At 49.4% G+C, this 16,939-nt stretch overlaps 1 protein-coding gene across 3 annotated transcripts in view; it reads right to left on the bottom strand.

Annotated features, from left to right (window-relative positions):
- Positions 1-16,939, bottom strand: part of ZNF292 (zinc finger protein 292) — a 474,880-nt gene that overhangs the window by 110,931 nt on the left and 347,010 nt on the right. For all 3 annotated transcript variants that reach the window (XM_085611081.1, XM_085611082.1, XM_085611083.1), the window contains one exon: positions 16,799-16,935. In XM_085611081.1, coding sequence (XP_085467207.1) covers positions 16,799-16,935 — 137 coding nt within the window. The remainder of the gene's footprint in view (positions 1-16,798; positions 16,936-16,939) is intronic.

Genomic DNA, 16,939 nt, shown 5'->3' with positions numbered 1-16,939 from the left:
TGATTGGTTGTAAAGTCAACCTTATAGACGAGCTATCCTAGTGGTAGCATGGACAAGAGCAGTCTTAGGCTAAACTCTGTATGGCATGTGAAGCCAGCTGTTATACCATTTGCAACTCCTTGAATACAAAATGAAAGGACACCACAACAGATATTATAAAAATAGAATGTATTTATTCTAGTCAAAACACCCTCAGCACTCTTTATGAGATTCGAGGTAAGTACAACACAGTCTTAAACAAGCATACATAAGTCACACAGGTAAGTAATACAGTTAGGCCCTAGGGGCCACGCAAACCATATACTAAGTGGTATAAGAACCACTGTCACAAACACAGGTTAGGCCTAGGCCATCGCTGGGGCTACACTATCCTATCAGTTGCTAGGCAGTGGGAGGCCCACGGGATTCAGGTGCAGAGTGGAAACACTCACGCGTAATGCGTTAAAGTCGATAGAAATAGTAGGATTTAGTAATTAAGAGTTATTATTATTAAACCATTTATAAAGCGCGCAGCTGCCCCAACTAAGGGGCGTCCCGGCGCTCCTAGCAGTTTCCAAAAGAGATATGATTAGGCCATGGGAAAAAGAAAAGTCTTGATAGCTTTACGGAAAGAAGTCAAACATTCCAAACGGAGGGATACAGATGTTGAGATTTGACTGCATGAGACTACTGTTGTCAACCCTATGTTATTGTGTTAACAACCTTCTGGACATAATATCTGAATGAATACTACTGATTTCCTGAAAAAAGCTGCATTGTACTTGTATCATGACTTGGTTTTTAATAAAAAGACTTTATTAAAAAATAAAAGAAAATAATAAAGATCTCCCCGATTGTGAAGCTGCACAATTTTCTATACATCTATCGAGCAACCAATCTTTAGTCGGCTCCTGATTTACCACCCTCCAGGACTAGCTGAATAAGTTACTTACCTTCAGTAACGATATATCTGTAAGAAACATTAGTTATACATTCCTTACCTTAGAATTACCCCCAAGCTTCAGACTGGATCCGGAAAGTTTTTTCGTCAGCAGTACCGCGTCGGAAGGTGGCGTTGGTCGGCTCCACGTCAGTCGTTGGCGTCGTGGTCGCTGGGATGACATCGCGGTAGCTACTTAGACGCCGCCCTTGCGCGCTGATGTCAGTTCTGTACATGACTTTCCGCGCCAGAAACGCAGAGCCATGAAAGACACTGACCACTGGTGAACAAAACTAGGGCCCTGAAAGGATGTCCTTAACCCTAGAAATCAGTTAGCAGAACAGGAAGGATGGGTGGGGCGCTAAGGAATCTATAACTAACTAGTGTTTCTTAGAGATATATCGTTACCGAAGGTAAGTAACTTGTTCATCTGAAAGAAACACGTTAGTTATAGATGCCTTACCTTAGAATAGATACCCCAGCAATACCAACCCGGTGGTGGGTCTGCGAACCAAGATCACACTAGAAAGTCCTGGAGAACAGAACGGCCAAAGAAGCAGTCTCTTCGGACTTGAATGTCCAGGCAGTAGTGTTTGGTAAACGTGTGCAGCGATGCCCACGTAGCTGCCTGACAGATGTCATTCAGAGGAGTTCCTCCTCCCAAGGCAGTGGCGGCTGCAGTCACCCTCGTGGAATGGGCACGTAGCCCCACTGGAAACTCCTTTTGAGCCAGAGAATAGCATGCTTTTATACACAAAACGACCCACCGAGAAATGGTTCGCTTGTGTACGGCCCGACTTTTCTTGGCACCCACGTAGCCAACAAAGAGTTGGTCATCCACCCGGAACTGTTGTGTGATACAGATAGAAAGAAAGAGCACATTTTGGGTCCAGACGGTGGAGCCGCTCTTCCTCTTTCGAAGGATGCGAAGGCGGAAAGAAGGTGGGCAAAGTGATAGTCTGCCCGATGTGGAAGGCAGTGACAACCTTGGGCAGGAAGGATGGACAAGTCCTAAGGACAACGGATGTATAGAGAGAAAAGGCGGCTTAGGAGAAAGCACCTGGAGCTCACTCACTAATCTGGCAGATGTGATGCACACCAGGAACGCAGTTTTGAGAGTCAAGAGCCCTAAAGGGCAGTTGTGAAGCGGCTCAAAGGGAGCGCACATTAAATAAGTTAAAACCAGGTTCAAGTACCACTGAGGCAAAACGAAGGGACTAGGAGGAAAGACGAGTTAAGCCTTTCAAGAAGCGACTTACAACCGGGGACTTGAAAAGGGAAGGTTGATCTGGAAGCCGAAGGAAGGCAGAGATGGCCGAAAGATAGCCCTTGATAGTGCCGGGAGCAGAGCACTGCTGGGCTAGAGATGGAAGAAACAAGAGAACCTCAGAAATAGGGGCAGAAAGGGGATCCTTAGCCTTTGCTGTGCACCATGCCACAAACTTGTTTCACCGGCAGGTATATACCAGTCTAAGTGGAGGGAGGCCTGGCTGCCAAGATTACATCACAGACTTTGGCATGTCGAAAGAAGTCAACTGCCACCGTTCAATCTCCACGCAAGGAGGTGGAGACTGGACTGGTTCGGGTTGAGGACAGTCCCCTGCTGCTACGACAGAAGATCCTCCCGAAGAGGCAATCTCATTGGAGGATCGATGGCCATGTTGATCAGGTCGGGATACCAGACTCTTCGTGCCCAATCCGGAGCCACAAGAATGACTTGGGCCCGGTTGCGATTGATCCTCAGCAGTCTGGGCAAAAGTGGTATAGGCGGAAAGGCGTACAACAGACCGAAACTCCACTCGCGTCCAAAAGCGTCGCCTATCGAGTGCAGCCTTGGAAATTCCAACACGCAGAATTGCTGATATTGCGCATTCTATTCAGTGGCGAATAGATCTAACCAAGGCTATCCCCACTGTTGAAAGATACCTTGCACAACCTCCGAATGAAGATGCCATTCGTGATCCATCATGCACCTGTGGCTGAGTTCATCCGCCCTGGCGTTCAGAGAACCTGACAGGTGTTGAACCACCAGGGATATGCCCTGTTGGAAAGGCGTTCGCCGGAGGGGGGTTCGATGCACGTCTTGCCCACCCCTTTGACCCACCTCTCCCAAGTAGGCCGAACCAGGCGCGCACACCCTGAGCTTACACTACGAACAGAGTGACACCACACGTATTCTTTGTAGGACGATAGGTTCTTTTATCGAAGGTTTCAAGGGGATCTTTATGATCCAAGGTGTAAGTAGTACATCAGCGGCACAAGATACTACAAATCGGTGGTAGGGGAATGGGGGTAGCGGGACAGTCTTAGAATATAGTGTCTCTGCAAAGTACCCTGCGGATAGCTCAAAATCCTCGAGCTGGAGGGTGTTGTTTCTCTGGGCGATCTCTTGCCAATTCGTACTCGAGGGGAGAGCCGCGAGTCACTCAGCAGGCACAGGTAGTCGGAGTTCGGGAGCCGCGATCTCGTCAGCAGGGCTCAGATGGTTCAATAGCTGGGGGCCGCGAGTCACTCAGCAGGCCCAGGTGGTTCGGAGTTCGGGAGCCGCGATCTCGTCAGCAGGGCTCAGATGGTTCAAAGGCTGGGGGCCGCGAGTCACTCAGCAGGCCCAGGTGGTTCGGTATTCGGGAGCCGCGACAGCGTCAGCAGGCTTCGATGGTTCCAGGTCTTCTCTGCCATTCGTTCCTCCGGCACCCCCTATTATACTCCCCCTGCCCTTTGAAGTCCGGAGTCCTCGCAGAGAGGGGCCTTTGGTGACTGAGGGGGTTCGGCGGGATTTCCTGCCGCTCGTTTCTTTGGTCTTTTCAGGTGGGTCTGGGAGGGTCCCCAGACGCTCGGCAGGCGAGGCGCCTGCTCCCCAGGGGCCTGGTGGCCGATCGAGTCCTCCCGGGGGAAGGCGATCCGAGGTGTGACTGGGCTGGCGCCTCTTGGTCTGGCTCGGGGGTTCCCGCTCCCTCGGTCGGACATGCGTGGTAGGGTGTCGAGTCTGTCGGGGGCTCTGGCCGGCCCTCGGGTCTGTGTGGCTGGGGCGGCCGGAGTCGGAGATGCCGTGTCTTGGGGGTGGTTGCAGGTTGGCTGGATGATCGGGAGGGCATACGCCGTGAGGCCGGTCTCACATGCCCTGATGACCCAGCCATGTCCAGAGGCGGAGGGCCTCTTGATATAGGGTCCACGACCCCACCGGCCCGGTTTGTTGTAGTACCACATGGCGGTGGTGGTGTCCGTGAACACCTGCACTACTCTTCCCCGGATAAAGGGAAGGAATGCTTTCAGTGCAAGACAAATCGCCTGGAGCTCCAGAAGGTTGACGTGGAGACCGGACTCCGCCGGAGACCAGAGGCCTCTGATCTCCGCCTCTCCCATGTGGCCACCCCATCCCAGAAGGGATGCGTCCGTCACCACAGTGTGGTCTGGTTGGGGGAGGGAGAGGGAGAGGGATCTGCCATGGACCCAATCCTGGTTCGTGAGCCACCACTGCAGTTGTCGAGCAGTGCCCTCCAAGATCTGGACACAATCGGACAGATTGCCTTGATGCTGCGCCCACTGGAACTTCAGGTCCCACTGCAAAGCCAGCATATGGCATGATAGACCAGCAGGATGCAGGCGGCCATGAGGCCCAGCAGCCTCAGAGTCATTCTGACTGAAACCCGGGATAGAGGCTGAAAGTTCGGAATCATAGCCTGAATATCCCGGACTCGCTGTTTGGGAGGATAGACTCGAAACCTCGTCGTGTCCAGAACTGCTCCGATGAAGAGGAGCTTCTGAGATGGAATCAGGTGTGACTCCAGCACATTGATGGAGAACCCCAGCGAATGCAGGAGGTCGGCTGTAGTCTGGAGGTGAGTGATGACTGCATGGGACGAGCCCTCCTTCAGCAGCCAGTCGTCGAGATAGGGGAAGACAAACCCCTGATCTGCGCAGATGAGCTGCGACCACCGCCATAACTTTCGTGAACACCCGAGGGGCACTGGTAAGGCCAAAGGGGTGCATTGTAAATTAAAAATGCTCGTGACCTACCGTGAACTGCAGGTAATGCCGGAGGGCCGGCAAGATGGGGAAGTGAAAATAAGCATCCTGCAAGTCCAACGCTACCAGCTAGTCTTCCGGGTGGCGAGCAGACCAGACCTGAGCAAGCGTCAACATTTTGAACTTCTCCTTCCACAGGAAGCAGTGGACATCCCTGAGATCCAAGATAGGACGCAGGCCCTTGTCTTTCTTGGGGACCAGAAAGTAGTGGGAGTAACAACCACGACCTACTTCTGGGACACAAACGTGCTCGATGGCTCCCTTGGCCAAGAGAGCTGTAACTTTCTGCTGGAGCAGGGCCAGATGATCCTCCAACATGCGGTGGCATCTTGGTGGCATGGCTGGAGGGGTAGTCTCGAATTGGAGGGAGTAGCCCCTTCGGACTATTTGCAAAACCCACCTGTCCAACGTGATGGTGCACCAGTGGAGGAGGTGATGGCGAATCCTGACACCCACTGGCGTATGATGGGCTGGAAAGGTCGGACTAGGAGGGTTTGGAGGCTGCTGCAGAGGGGGGGTTGGTGGACTGGCCTGCCCGGTGGCCCCCGGAACCACGACGATTGTTCCCACGTCCCCAGACGCGCAAAGGTTGGGTAACTTGCTGCGGCATGTGGCTCTGGGCGGGACTTAGCGGGGCACCCCTTCCGTAGCCAAGAAAGGGGCGAAAAGCAGACTGCACAGGACGGGTGGAGAGGCCCAAGGACGTGGCCGTAGCCCATGAGTCCTTGAAACGCTCTAGAGCATTGTCTGCTTTGTCTCCAAAAAGGCGACGACCATCAAAGGGCATGTCCATCAAGGTGTTCTGGACATCCACTGAAAAACCAGTCGACCTCATCCAGGTATAGCAACGAAGCGCTATACTGACGTTGAAATGGTCCTGCCCAGCGAGTTGGCGGTGTCCAACCCGCAACGTATAGCAAACATCGCTGGATCCCTCCCGGCGGCAACAGCCTGGGAGAGCACTGCCCGGGCCTCCTCCGGGCACTGAGGCAGCACCTGCACCACGGTATCCCACATGGAGCGGGAATAACGGCCCAAGAGACATGCAGTGTTTACGGACTGCAGTCCTAAGCTGGCGGAAGAGAACATTTTCTTTCCAAGATGGTCCAGTTTCTTGGATTCCCTTTCAGGTGGAGCAGTAGGGAAGGTGCTTTTGGAAGTGGAGGCTTCGATCACCAAGCTCTCCGGGGTGGGGTGTTGGGAAAGTAAAGTGGGGACGGTGGCGTCTGGCAATCATTCTGTCCCCGGAAGCCCCGGTAATGGGCCTGGACCATGTGCCCAAAAGGATGTTGGTGAGGACCTCCTTAAACGGCAGCAAGGGCTCCGAAGAGCTCGCAGTCGGTTGAAGCACCTCTGTCATGAGGTTAGTCCTAACCGCCACCGTAGGAAGCTCTAGGTTGAGAGTCTCGGCCGCCCTACGCAACACCACTGCGTACCACGCTCCCTCCTCCGTAGCCATGGTAGGAGGAGACAACATGCCAAGGTCAGGTGAGGTGTCCAAACCACGGGCATTGCCCAGTTCCTCTCTCCAGTCCTGTTCACTGTCCTGGTCAACTAGAGGGTCACCGGACCCCTCCCAGTCCTCCTCCACATCTGGGTGCCATTCTGGTTGAAAAGGGGGCCCAGGAATGAACAGGAGTATAAAAACCCCTCTTGGCACTGGATCCTGCGCCGAACGACGCGGATTCGGCTCCGGGTTCATTTCTGGGTGGAGGTCGGGGTCGACGCCAGCTGGGGGGCCGACCGACGTTGAACGTGTCAGAGGTGCCGGAGGAAGCGGCGCCGGTGGGCGGAGGCGTAATCAGATCAACCTGCGCATATCCAGATCTAGGCCTGGATCCAAGGGGGCCCTGCAGCACCAGGGCCAGAGCCGCCGGCGAAGGCCTAGGCCCCTCAACCAAGTATGCGGTGCCCGAAGGCGCGCTCGAGCCGCCCAATGATGGCGTGCATTGCCTCGTAGAATGTACGAAGCTGGGCGGAAGTCGCTCCGGGTCCCGGAAAGGGAGGGGAGGGGAAACACGCAGTCGCATCTTCAGGCTCCGCGCGCGGAGTAGCAGGAGGGGCACCATCCGCGTCCCTCATAGGGTGAGCTGACTGAAGAGGAGAAGTCAAAGAGCAACAATACTTATTCAACTTCTTCTGCTTCGACTTACCCAACCCAGAGTGCGAAGACTTCGAAGACTTGGAACCCAAATGATGGTGGCTCAGAGACTGGTTCGTCGACCTCCCTTGCGAATGGGACCTCAAATAGCACGGAGCAGACTGCCGGATGCTCAAGCAGCTTTCGGGACCACTCCCGCAAAGCCTTCGGCGCCATCGACCAGTCCAGGAAAAAAAGACACGCGGTGCGTATCAGTCACCGACATCATCCGATGACAGGAACTTCATGGCTTGAAGCCGGGCATCCCTTGTGCACCTAAGGAGTCGAAAACTCGAAAAAAGTCGACAAAAGTGGAGAAAAAGTCAGTCAAAAAGTGACTGGAGGTACCGCTCTTCCCGGATCTGCGCTGGCTGGCCCGGAAAAAAAAGAACTGACGTCAGTGCGCGAGGGCAGCGTCTAAGTAGCTACTGGGACGTCATCACGACGCCAACTACGGATACGGACCCGACCGATGCAATTTTCCAACGCGCAGAGGTCCTGCTGACAAAATAACTTTCCGGATCCAGTCTGACGCCTGGGGGCAATTATAAGGTAAGGAATCTATAACTAATGTGTTTCTTTCGGATACTAATTTTATATCAAATTTAATGGAATCTACTTCTCATTTAGCCTTGCGGCACAATAAACTGATAATACTCAGAGACCTAAATTTGCATCTAGAATCGGAGGCCTGCCAGATAGCTTTATCCCTAATCAGAGATTTTGAAACCCTTCAGCTATACCAATTAGTAGTCGGCCTGAGGGGCTTACCTGGAGTGATCTGTGCTTTTTTCACGCGATTACGTGTTTTAATCCGGTCTTCGCTTTTATTTTGATCTTGCTCTTTTAAAACTACATTTTGCTGCTATTTGGCCAGCGGTACTTTTGGTCGCTGCTCCCACCCACATACTCGCACTGTAAAACAAATTGAGAATATTTGCACAATTGCCCTACCTTCTCGCTGTTGTATCTTCTGCGGGGGTTGGAGGTCTGGTTCATTCCCGGAGGTCCCGCGGTGCTGACGAGAGGCGCCATCTTGGTGGTTAGCGCTCTAGTTCTCCGGCACCAGGGCACATTTAATGCGCGCTGAGCGGATGCGCAGCGGGCGCGCTGCTGGCGCACCGAAGGCGCGTCTAAGGCAAGCCCGTCTGCGCCCGTCAGCGTCCCGAAAGCGACTGGCGCCGGACATGAAACTCTGCTGCCTCAGGGATCATTGGTACATTTCACCTATTCTAGCGCACTCCTTAGAGGTCTGGATGTGGTGGCCTGTCGCGGATCTCATACTCGATGCGGCAGTGATGTCTTTAGGGGCCCGCAGTGTTTGTGGATTTCAGTTGGGGGGGGGGGGGGGGGGAGGTGCCCCTTTGTCCAATGAGGACTGTAGCCTTAATGAGCGGGCTAAACCTTTTCAGCTCTCGGCAGCGCTGATAAATGTCCGCTCACTTAAGAAACATCATGTGGACGTTTATGGGCTGCTGGAGGACGGCTCACTAGATATGCTGTTCCTTACAGAGACCTGGCTTGACTCTACTTCTGACCCCATTGTCTCACTGGCTACTCCTGTGGGCTATAGGATTTTGAGAGTCGATCGCCAGGGGGCGAGGGGAGGTTGAGTTGCTGTTATATATAAAGATCTTTGGGATCTTCGTTTGGGAGACAGCTCGGCTTGAGTCGGCTGTGAGGTGCTTGATTTTAGCGCCCGTTTGTCAGCTCATTTTACTCTTGGTGTCTCCTTGATCTACCGGCCCGCTGGACCAGCTGGTCCTTTTCTTCAGGCCTGTGGAGATGTGATTACTTCCAGGGCTGTCAGGTTCTCCCATTATCTGGTATTGGGCGATCTGAATTTTCATATGGATCAACCAGAGGATAGGGTGGTGATTGACCTGCTGGACACTCTTCATACTGCCCAACTTAGCCAGCACATCTGCCTTCCCACTCATCGGGCCGGACATATTCTGGATCCCATTTGCTCTAACTCTGCTATTCTCGTAAGGGATCCCCTCCCAGTGACTTGGTCAGACCATTTTATATCTTATTTTTCTTGGACTGTTGCCAAGGCTGAGACTGGTACGTTTTTACCAGAAGCCAGCTTTTGGGAAATTGGATCCTTTCGAACTTGAAAAAGCCTTGGACACCGTCAGGCCTGTTCTCTCTGGGGGTCTGGAGGAGTGCCTGTCAGGCTTTACGGGCTGGGTCTCCAGGGCAGTGGCCTCTCTTCGACCCATGAGACCGGCCAGAGCTGCGCCCTCCAAACCATGGTTTACTCCTGCCCTTAAAGCGGTTAAACATGTGTAAAATTCTGGAGCGGGCATGGCGCCGGAGCAGCTACTGCCCTATGGCTTTAATAAAACTTAGAGCAATGCAAAGAACCTATTATGCCGCCATTTCTACGGCGAAAGGACATTTTTTTGCGGCTCGCATTGACTCAGCCAGGAATAACTCTAAAGAAATCTTCGCCATTGTGCAGAGTTTCACTTCCCCGCTGGTCCAAGCTAGTGTTACTCCCTCCTCTTTTGATTGGTGTAACACTCTGTCAGGGTACGTTAGAGATAAAATCAAGGCCATTCAGGCCTCGTTCTCTTCAGGCAATGGCGATCGTGGAGGGCCGCTGGTTACTCAAGCCGTGCCCCCCTCTGGCATGCTGTCTGCCTTTAGGCCAGTTAACCCGCTGGAAACTCTCAAAATTCTTAGAGGCCTGAAATCTGGTTCCCCGGCCGATGCCTGCCCGGCCAGGCTTCTGGCCGCAGTAGCTGAGAGTGTTCACCTCAAAGTCAATCTGATTATTAATCTGTCTCTACAGTCAATGGTTGTTTCTCAGGGCTGGAAGCAGGCGAAGATTCTACCCCTCCTTAAAAAGCCCTCTTTGGATCCACTTAATACAGGCAACTATCGGCCCATCTCTCTCTTACCAGCTATTGCCAAAGTCTGTGAGAAGGTGGTTAATAAGCAACTGACAGAATTTGATGAGACAGAGGCTCTCCTACACTCAGCTCAATCAGGTTTTCGTGCTGCCCACAGCACAGACGGTTTTGGTCGAGGTTGTGGAGGCCATTCGGACGTGCCTTGATGCCGGGGGTAGGGCGGCTTTCGATACGGTCCCACATGCTCTGCTTTTGGCCCGCCTCGCTGAGATTGGTGTGTCAGGGGCTGGCTTAGGTCTTTCTAGGAGGAGCGGGCATGGCAGATCTGGCTGCCCCCTTTTTATTTCTCTCTCCATACGGTCACTACTGGAGTCCCGCAGGGCTCCTCCCTTAGCCCTCTGCTCTTTAACATTTATGTCATGCCTTTGATCCATCTGGCTGAAGCTATCGGGGCTAAGGTATTGGCTTATGCGGATGACACCCAGCTGCTGTTTACCTGGGATAAAACATCGAATTCTGTCCTTGCGGCGCAACATTGCCTTCGCTCCATCTTCACTTGGCTGGCGGACGCTCAGATTAAGTGTAATGAGGAAAAATCGGAGATTTTGCTTTTTGGCAAATTTCCTGCTGACTTTCGTAAACCGTTGTGGCCACAGGATTTTCCACTACCCCTGTCAGTGGGACAGCCCGCTAAGAACCTTGGTGTCTGGTTCGAGGAAAATCTTTGTTTTCTACTCATATTAGGAAAACTGCTGGCTGCTGCTTTGGTCTTATAAAAACTCGTAGGATTTTTTTTCCTCTGCTCCCGCAGGTTGCTAGAGAAACGGTCACCTGTGCTCTGATTCTCTCTCGTCTGGATTACGCCAATGCCCTTTATGCTGGGGTCCCTGGGTACCTGATTAAAAAACTGCAGGTGGTAAGATTGCTCCGGGGCATCCCGTCAAGGAAGAGTGTCACCTCTCATTTGCACTCTCTTCACTGGCTACCCGTGGCGGCCAGGATCAAGTTTAAACTCTTGGTCCTGGCCCATCGAGCCCTCCATGGTCAGGGCCCCCGTTATCTCCAGAGGCGTTATTCCTTCTATCTCCCTTCGCGGGCCTTGCGCTCCTCGTCCCTCTGTCTTGCTTCTGTCCTGCGCTTCAAACTCCAGAGGGTCGGGGGCTGTTCCCTCGTGGTTAAATCCAGCATGGCCTGGAATGCTCTTCCTTCCGATCTTCGCCTCACTCATGATCTTGTAGCGTTTAAAAAGAAGCTTAAAACACATCTCTTTGCATGAAGGGCTCTCCTTTCCCCTTGGGTTTCTCGCCGGGATACTTACGAGTAGCCGAGCACGCTGCAAGTGGATATAACATAACACACGAAAGGTGACACGCTAGAACCCATTTTTTTCAAATGAACCTTCTATTCAGGCCAAGGATCCAATTAGATTACCTTGGACTGATCATTTCTGGTTCCTTCTTTCTTACATCTCAGTAGTTTCTCCGTGACTCCGATAATAGTCCCCACCCCCCGTTCTATCAAGGAAATGGGCCAGAGTCACCCTGATAACTTTACTTCCGATTTGTCGGCTAGGAATCCTAAAATCGAACTGGAAGATGAGTTGACATGCGCGACTATAAACTTTGTGTCATGGTTATATGGGGCTATTGAAAATATTGCACCCCTATCGCCTAGGCGCAATTTCAGATACGCTCCTTCTGAACACTGGTATAAAGAACATCTTGCAACTACAAAAAAAACTTTGTAAACGTGAATGGAGGAAGGAATTTAGCAAAACTAGCTGTGCCATCTGAAGGAAGCCCTGAAACAATATCATAAGATTATTAGAGCAGCACGCAAGGTATATTATGGTGTATGTTCGCAGGCAACGGCGGACACAGTGACCGCACTATCCCGATGTGTACCCTTAGTGTTAACGTCCGTAATTTGTATGGAGAAGGTGTGCGTTAGCCACTTCCAGCACCTGCCGTTGTTGGGTGCTAGCTGCTGAGCAGAGAAATACTGAATTCAGGTTTTTGGAGTGGCGCACCACCAATGTATAAACAAAGTTGTTTTCACAATGAGTCGCAAAGGCTTTATAGTTGGTAAATCAATAGTGTCTTTAATTGGAAAATGTTTGACATTTTTAGATGATTGTCAGCCAACGCGTTTCGTTCAAAGATGAACTTCTTCAGGGCTGAAAGTTACAATATAGGGTACATAAATATATATACAAAAACATAAGTGTACAAGTCACAGGAATTTTGGTGACAAAGAGGTGAGTATGTAGGCTGGAACAGTGGGGGAAGAGGCAAGGGGATCAGTGGTTTAAGGACGGAACAAGCGTCAGGTAGACAGGGCGGGAAGGGGGTCAGAGCAAGTGGCAGGAGTCAGAAGGAAATGTGCATCTGGAAATGGAAAAGGGAATGTGGTGGAGACAGGCAAAGACAGGGTGCACAATGTTTAATAATGCAAGGTTGCATGTCCCCTATTCTAGATTTAGGTACAATGGGGAGAGTTACGTACCATGAGAGAGTGTTGTCTTGTGTGCACTGTAGCGTGCAGCTTGCCAGTCCGGGCCTCCTTGATAAGGGCTCGTGGTCTGATGGGAGAAAAGCAAATAAAGTGAGAGAAACCCCAACATTGGACGTCATGAGCAATTGTTACGGCAAAAACGCTGCCGATGATAACTGTTGAAGAATGTAAATAGTCGGAGACTAGGTGCCACCCTCAAGCTCCGGTGGTTCGACTATGGATAAGCGGACCCGCTGTGAGGTTATTGATATGTTAAAGGGCAGGTAAGCCGGGCCGTGGCGGGATCCATAATGTAGGTGTGTTATAAAAAGGAACTGGTTGGGTGGTTGTTCAACCCGAGAAAAAAACGTGAGCTGTCAGGCTATGTAGACAGCAGCACATGATAAAGATCCAAAAGAAAAATAAGAAAAAACAATGAAACGGGGCTAAAAGGAGGTTGGGTGATAGTACCGCAGAGATCGTAAGGACAAGAAATGGCGCGCAGGGGTTGTGTGATACAGAGGTTCGAGTACGCCGTGCATTGTTAATAAAACAGGAGCAGGTGCAAAAAGTGACTGGGCTGCTTAGAATGACGGGTGCAAAGTGAGCATAGATAAAAAAATCAAGGGAGGCGGTGGCGCGCCTGTTCCTAGGAATGGTATGTTTGGACGGATAGAATAAATTACACGACCGAAAAGTGGAGCGAACGGTGGGTAGGGTGGCAAAAGGAGAGTGGCAAGTATATAAAAGTAGTCGGAGACGCGCTTAAAGGGTGACATATAAAAGAGGGAAAAAATAGTGACATATGCAATGCGAGGCAGGCTCGGGCTTAAATGTTAGTGAACGTGGCGGCAAATAAAAGTAGGTTTCGCTAGTTACGTATGCTAAAACAAAATGTCTATACAATCGGTTCTATGGTCAGAGAATAGTAAATATCTAATTAGAAGGACGTAAGTCGGAAACCGAGCCCTTGAGGGAACATACCTGGTAGATCAAAGAAAGCTGCTTCCAGTTATCATCGGCAGCGTTTTTGCCGTAACAATTGCTCATGACGTCCAATGTTGGGGTTTCTCTCACTTTATTTGCTTTTCTCCCATCAGACCACGAGCCCTTATCAAGGAGGCCCGGACTGGCAAGCTACACGCTACAGTGCACACAAGACAACACTCTCTCATGGTATGTAACTCTCCCCATTGTACCTAAATCTAGAATAGGGGACATGCAACCTTGCATTATTAAACATTGTGCTTGCACAACAAGGGGCATGCCTATGCTTACGTAAATACCGCACACCACCACACAGTTTTATTTTGACTTGAAATGGTCTCCACGTGCATTCTCATACTACAAACACACAATACATAGATCTAACTGGCTGTGAAACATTAATCATTAGGACATACCACACAGATTAAAGGACAACAACAAAGGGAGAATGCTTTTTGGTCACACCCTGTCTTTGCCTGTCTCCACCACATTCCCTTTTCCATTTCCAGATGCACATTTCCTTCTGACTCCTGCCACTTGCTCTGACCCCCTTCCCGCCCTGTCTACCTGACGCTTGTTCCCTCCTTAAACCACTGATCCCCTTGCCTCTTCCCCCACTGTTCCAGCCTACATACTCACCTTTTTGTCACCAAAATTCCTGTGACTTGTACACTTATGTTTTTGTTTTTGTATATATATTTATGTACCCTATATTGTAACTTTCAGCCCTGAAGAAGTTCATCTTTGAACGAAACGCGTTGGCTGACAATCATCTAAAAATGTCAAACATTTTCCAATTAAAGACACTATTGGTTTAGCAACTATAAAGCCTTTGCGACTCATTGTGAAAACAACTTTGTTTATACATTGGTGGTGCGCCACTCCAAAAACCTGAACGCAAGGTATATTATGTCCAGAAAATTGACTTAGCCAGCAACTCGACCAAAGAACTATTTTCCTTACTAAAAACGCTTACATCTTCTGAACGAATCCCTGCCAATGCCACACCCTCATCAGAATTTTGTAACAGCATAGCTACTCTCTTTTCCAATAAAGTTACCAAAATCTATGAGATTTTTTTCAGAGACGGCACTAAAAGTAAATAACCTATTGACTAGCGAACAACCAGGTGAATTTTACTCCCCTGGAGACCCGGCTCCACCGAAAATTCTACAACTAGGGAAGACTGCTATTGTTCCCCAACTATGTGAACTTAATATATCAATTCAGGGTCAGTGCCCAGGCCATTGAAGCATGCCATGGATATTCCTATTAGGAAAAATCTCTTTGGATCCTACAATGTTGGAAAATCTTAGACCCATCTGCCTACTCCAGTTTGGGGAAAAAATACTCGAGAAACATGTAAACAATTGTTTAATTAGTTTTGTGGAATCTAAAGAGCTACTGCATCCCACTCAGTCTGGCTTTAAGGCGCAGTACTCTATGGAGTCAGCCCTCCTATCGTAGGAAACCCTCAGACAGAATGGGGAACAAGCCCAAACCTCTGCCCTCATATTACTAGAGTTAAGCGTGGCCTTTGATGAACTATTGTACATGCTCATATAACTTCCCAGCTGGATTATGGAAATGTACTATATCTGGGAACAACTAAGGGAAGTCTCAAATCGTGAGTTCAAAACGCGGCAACAAGTTTGGTACTAAATCTCCCCAAAAGATAGTACGCTTCTGGTGCTCTCAACCAGCTACATTGGCTTCCTGTGTCCAAAAGAATTGGTTTTAAAGCCCTGTGCTTCTGCCGTCGTATACTCAATAGACAAGGCCCTAGCTATTTACATACTCTGATTCAAGCTTATATCCCAGGTAGGAATCTTAGATCCTCAGAAGCAAAACTTGCTAGAGTCACTAAGACCAGGGAAGCCAGAACTGGGAGCTAGAACTTTCTATCTAGCTGCAAAAATGCATGGCTGTTTTGCAAGACAATCTAATATCAAGCCAGGATTTTTTCAGTGTTTTCCATTTCTTCATCTGACCTCTCATCCAACTTTCTGCTCCAGCACGGGGGAAAACACCGATGAGCTGTAAACGAGCACTTTACAAATTAAAAAGATATATAGAATAAAATCACATCAACTAGACAGCCAATCCTTTGAAAAGTTTGCTTAGATTTGTACCTTTTCAAAAAGATTTTTTTGTTTGTTTTTTTAAAGAGTTTTATATAGCGTTTTTAGAGTTTTTGTTAGGCACAGGGAGATTAAGTGATTTGCCCAGAATCACAGGCTTTTGAGCACCATTGCCGAGACTCGAACCCCGTTCCCCAGCTCTAGCCATAAGGCTACATGCTCGCCCCAATCTTAAAACCACACATGCTATACAGGATGGTGATCAATAGCAGCCTTTGCCCTGGAAACCCAGACGTTTTAACAGGTAGTCATGAAGCGTAGACAAAAGTTTTGTGAGCCTATAGCTAAAATTATTCTGGAAAGAAGTACTCTTTGAGACTAAAGGGGCACTGAGATACTCTATTGAGTGGGACCCTGGGTAGGTGTAAGGTATTAAGGCAAGACCAGAATGCAAACGAGAAAAAGTTCACTAGGTTTGGGATCAGTTATATCAGGTGTGCGGGCATGCTGAAACTAGGGGTAGGCACAATTTACAGTAGTGTAACTACGCAAAATTATGTGGGATTACGCAATATGTAAACCTGCAGTTAGTACTGTGTCCCCCCTCCCCCCGCAACATGCAACAGAACACCACAAACAGCAGCAGTCGCTCGTGCTCTGTTCATTTCCTCTTGTGGTTGACACCCCCCCCCCCACCCCCCAAAATTACTCCTCTACATTATGCGAGCGAGTGTAATTGTGCTCTTTTCAGAAATATGACATCACAAGAAATTACCAAAAGAACTTCAATTACTCCGGCATACTTAAAATTTCACCCAGGCCTAGCTGAAACCCAGGGCACTGTGGCAGGAAAGCTGGCTATTAAATAAGCATTTATATTTATTGTGCATTGTATTTAAAAGATTGTGTAAAACATTAAAATGTTTTAAACCAAATACTGAAAATGTTTCCTTTTTGATAAACAATAGCTTTAAGAGGACAACAACTGGGATGTGACTGGATTTTTTAAAAGGTGCTCCAAAAGTGGAACAAGGGTAGAGATTTTATTTTAAGTCGATGGAAAGGAAATACGATGTCATGACAGAAAATGTAGGACTTTTAAATTATTTACCATTGGTTAAAGACTAGAAAGATCACACTAGAAATTAATGCTTTGAAAGTCATTTACAAAATATGAAAAGGGAAACTGCTTAGTAGTCTAAAAGAACAAAAGAGCTTTTCCCACATGGTTGTACAATAAGTCTATGAAAAGTTGCTTGGAATCTCATTTGAATGCAGTTCTATAACTTACCATGCACAGTCCATATCTCCAAGCTGAAGCTGGCGGGATAGGAATGCTGCACATATAATCAATGCCGTTTTTTCATCTCCTTCAGACTCAAGATTACATATCATTTCCAAAGCATCTTTGCAATCCATTTTTGCAATCTAG

Source organism: Triturus cristatus, chromosome 6, assembly GCF_964204655.1.
Source record: "Triturus cristatus chromosome 6, aTriCri1.1, whole genome shotgun sequence".
Lineage (NCBI taxonomy): Eukaryota > Metazoa > Chordata > Amphibia > Caudata > Salamandridae > Triturus > Triturus cristatus.
The sequence above is the reverse complement of the archived record's forward strand: the minus strand, read 5'-3'. Positions and strand labels throughout refer to the sequence as shown.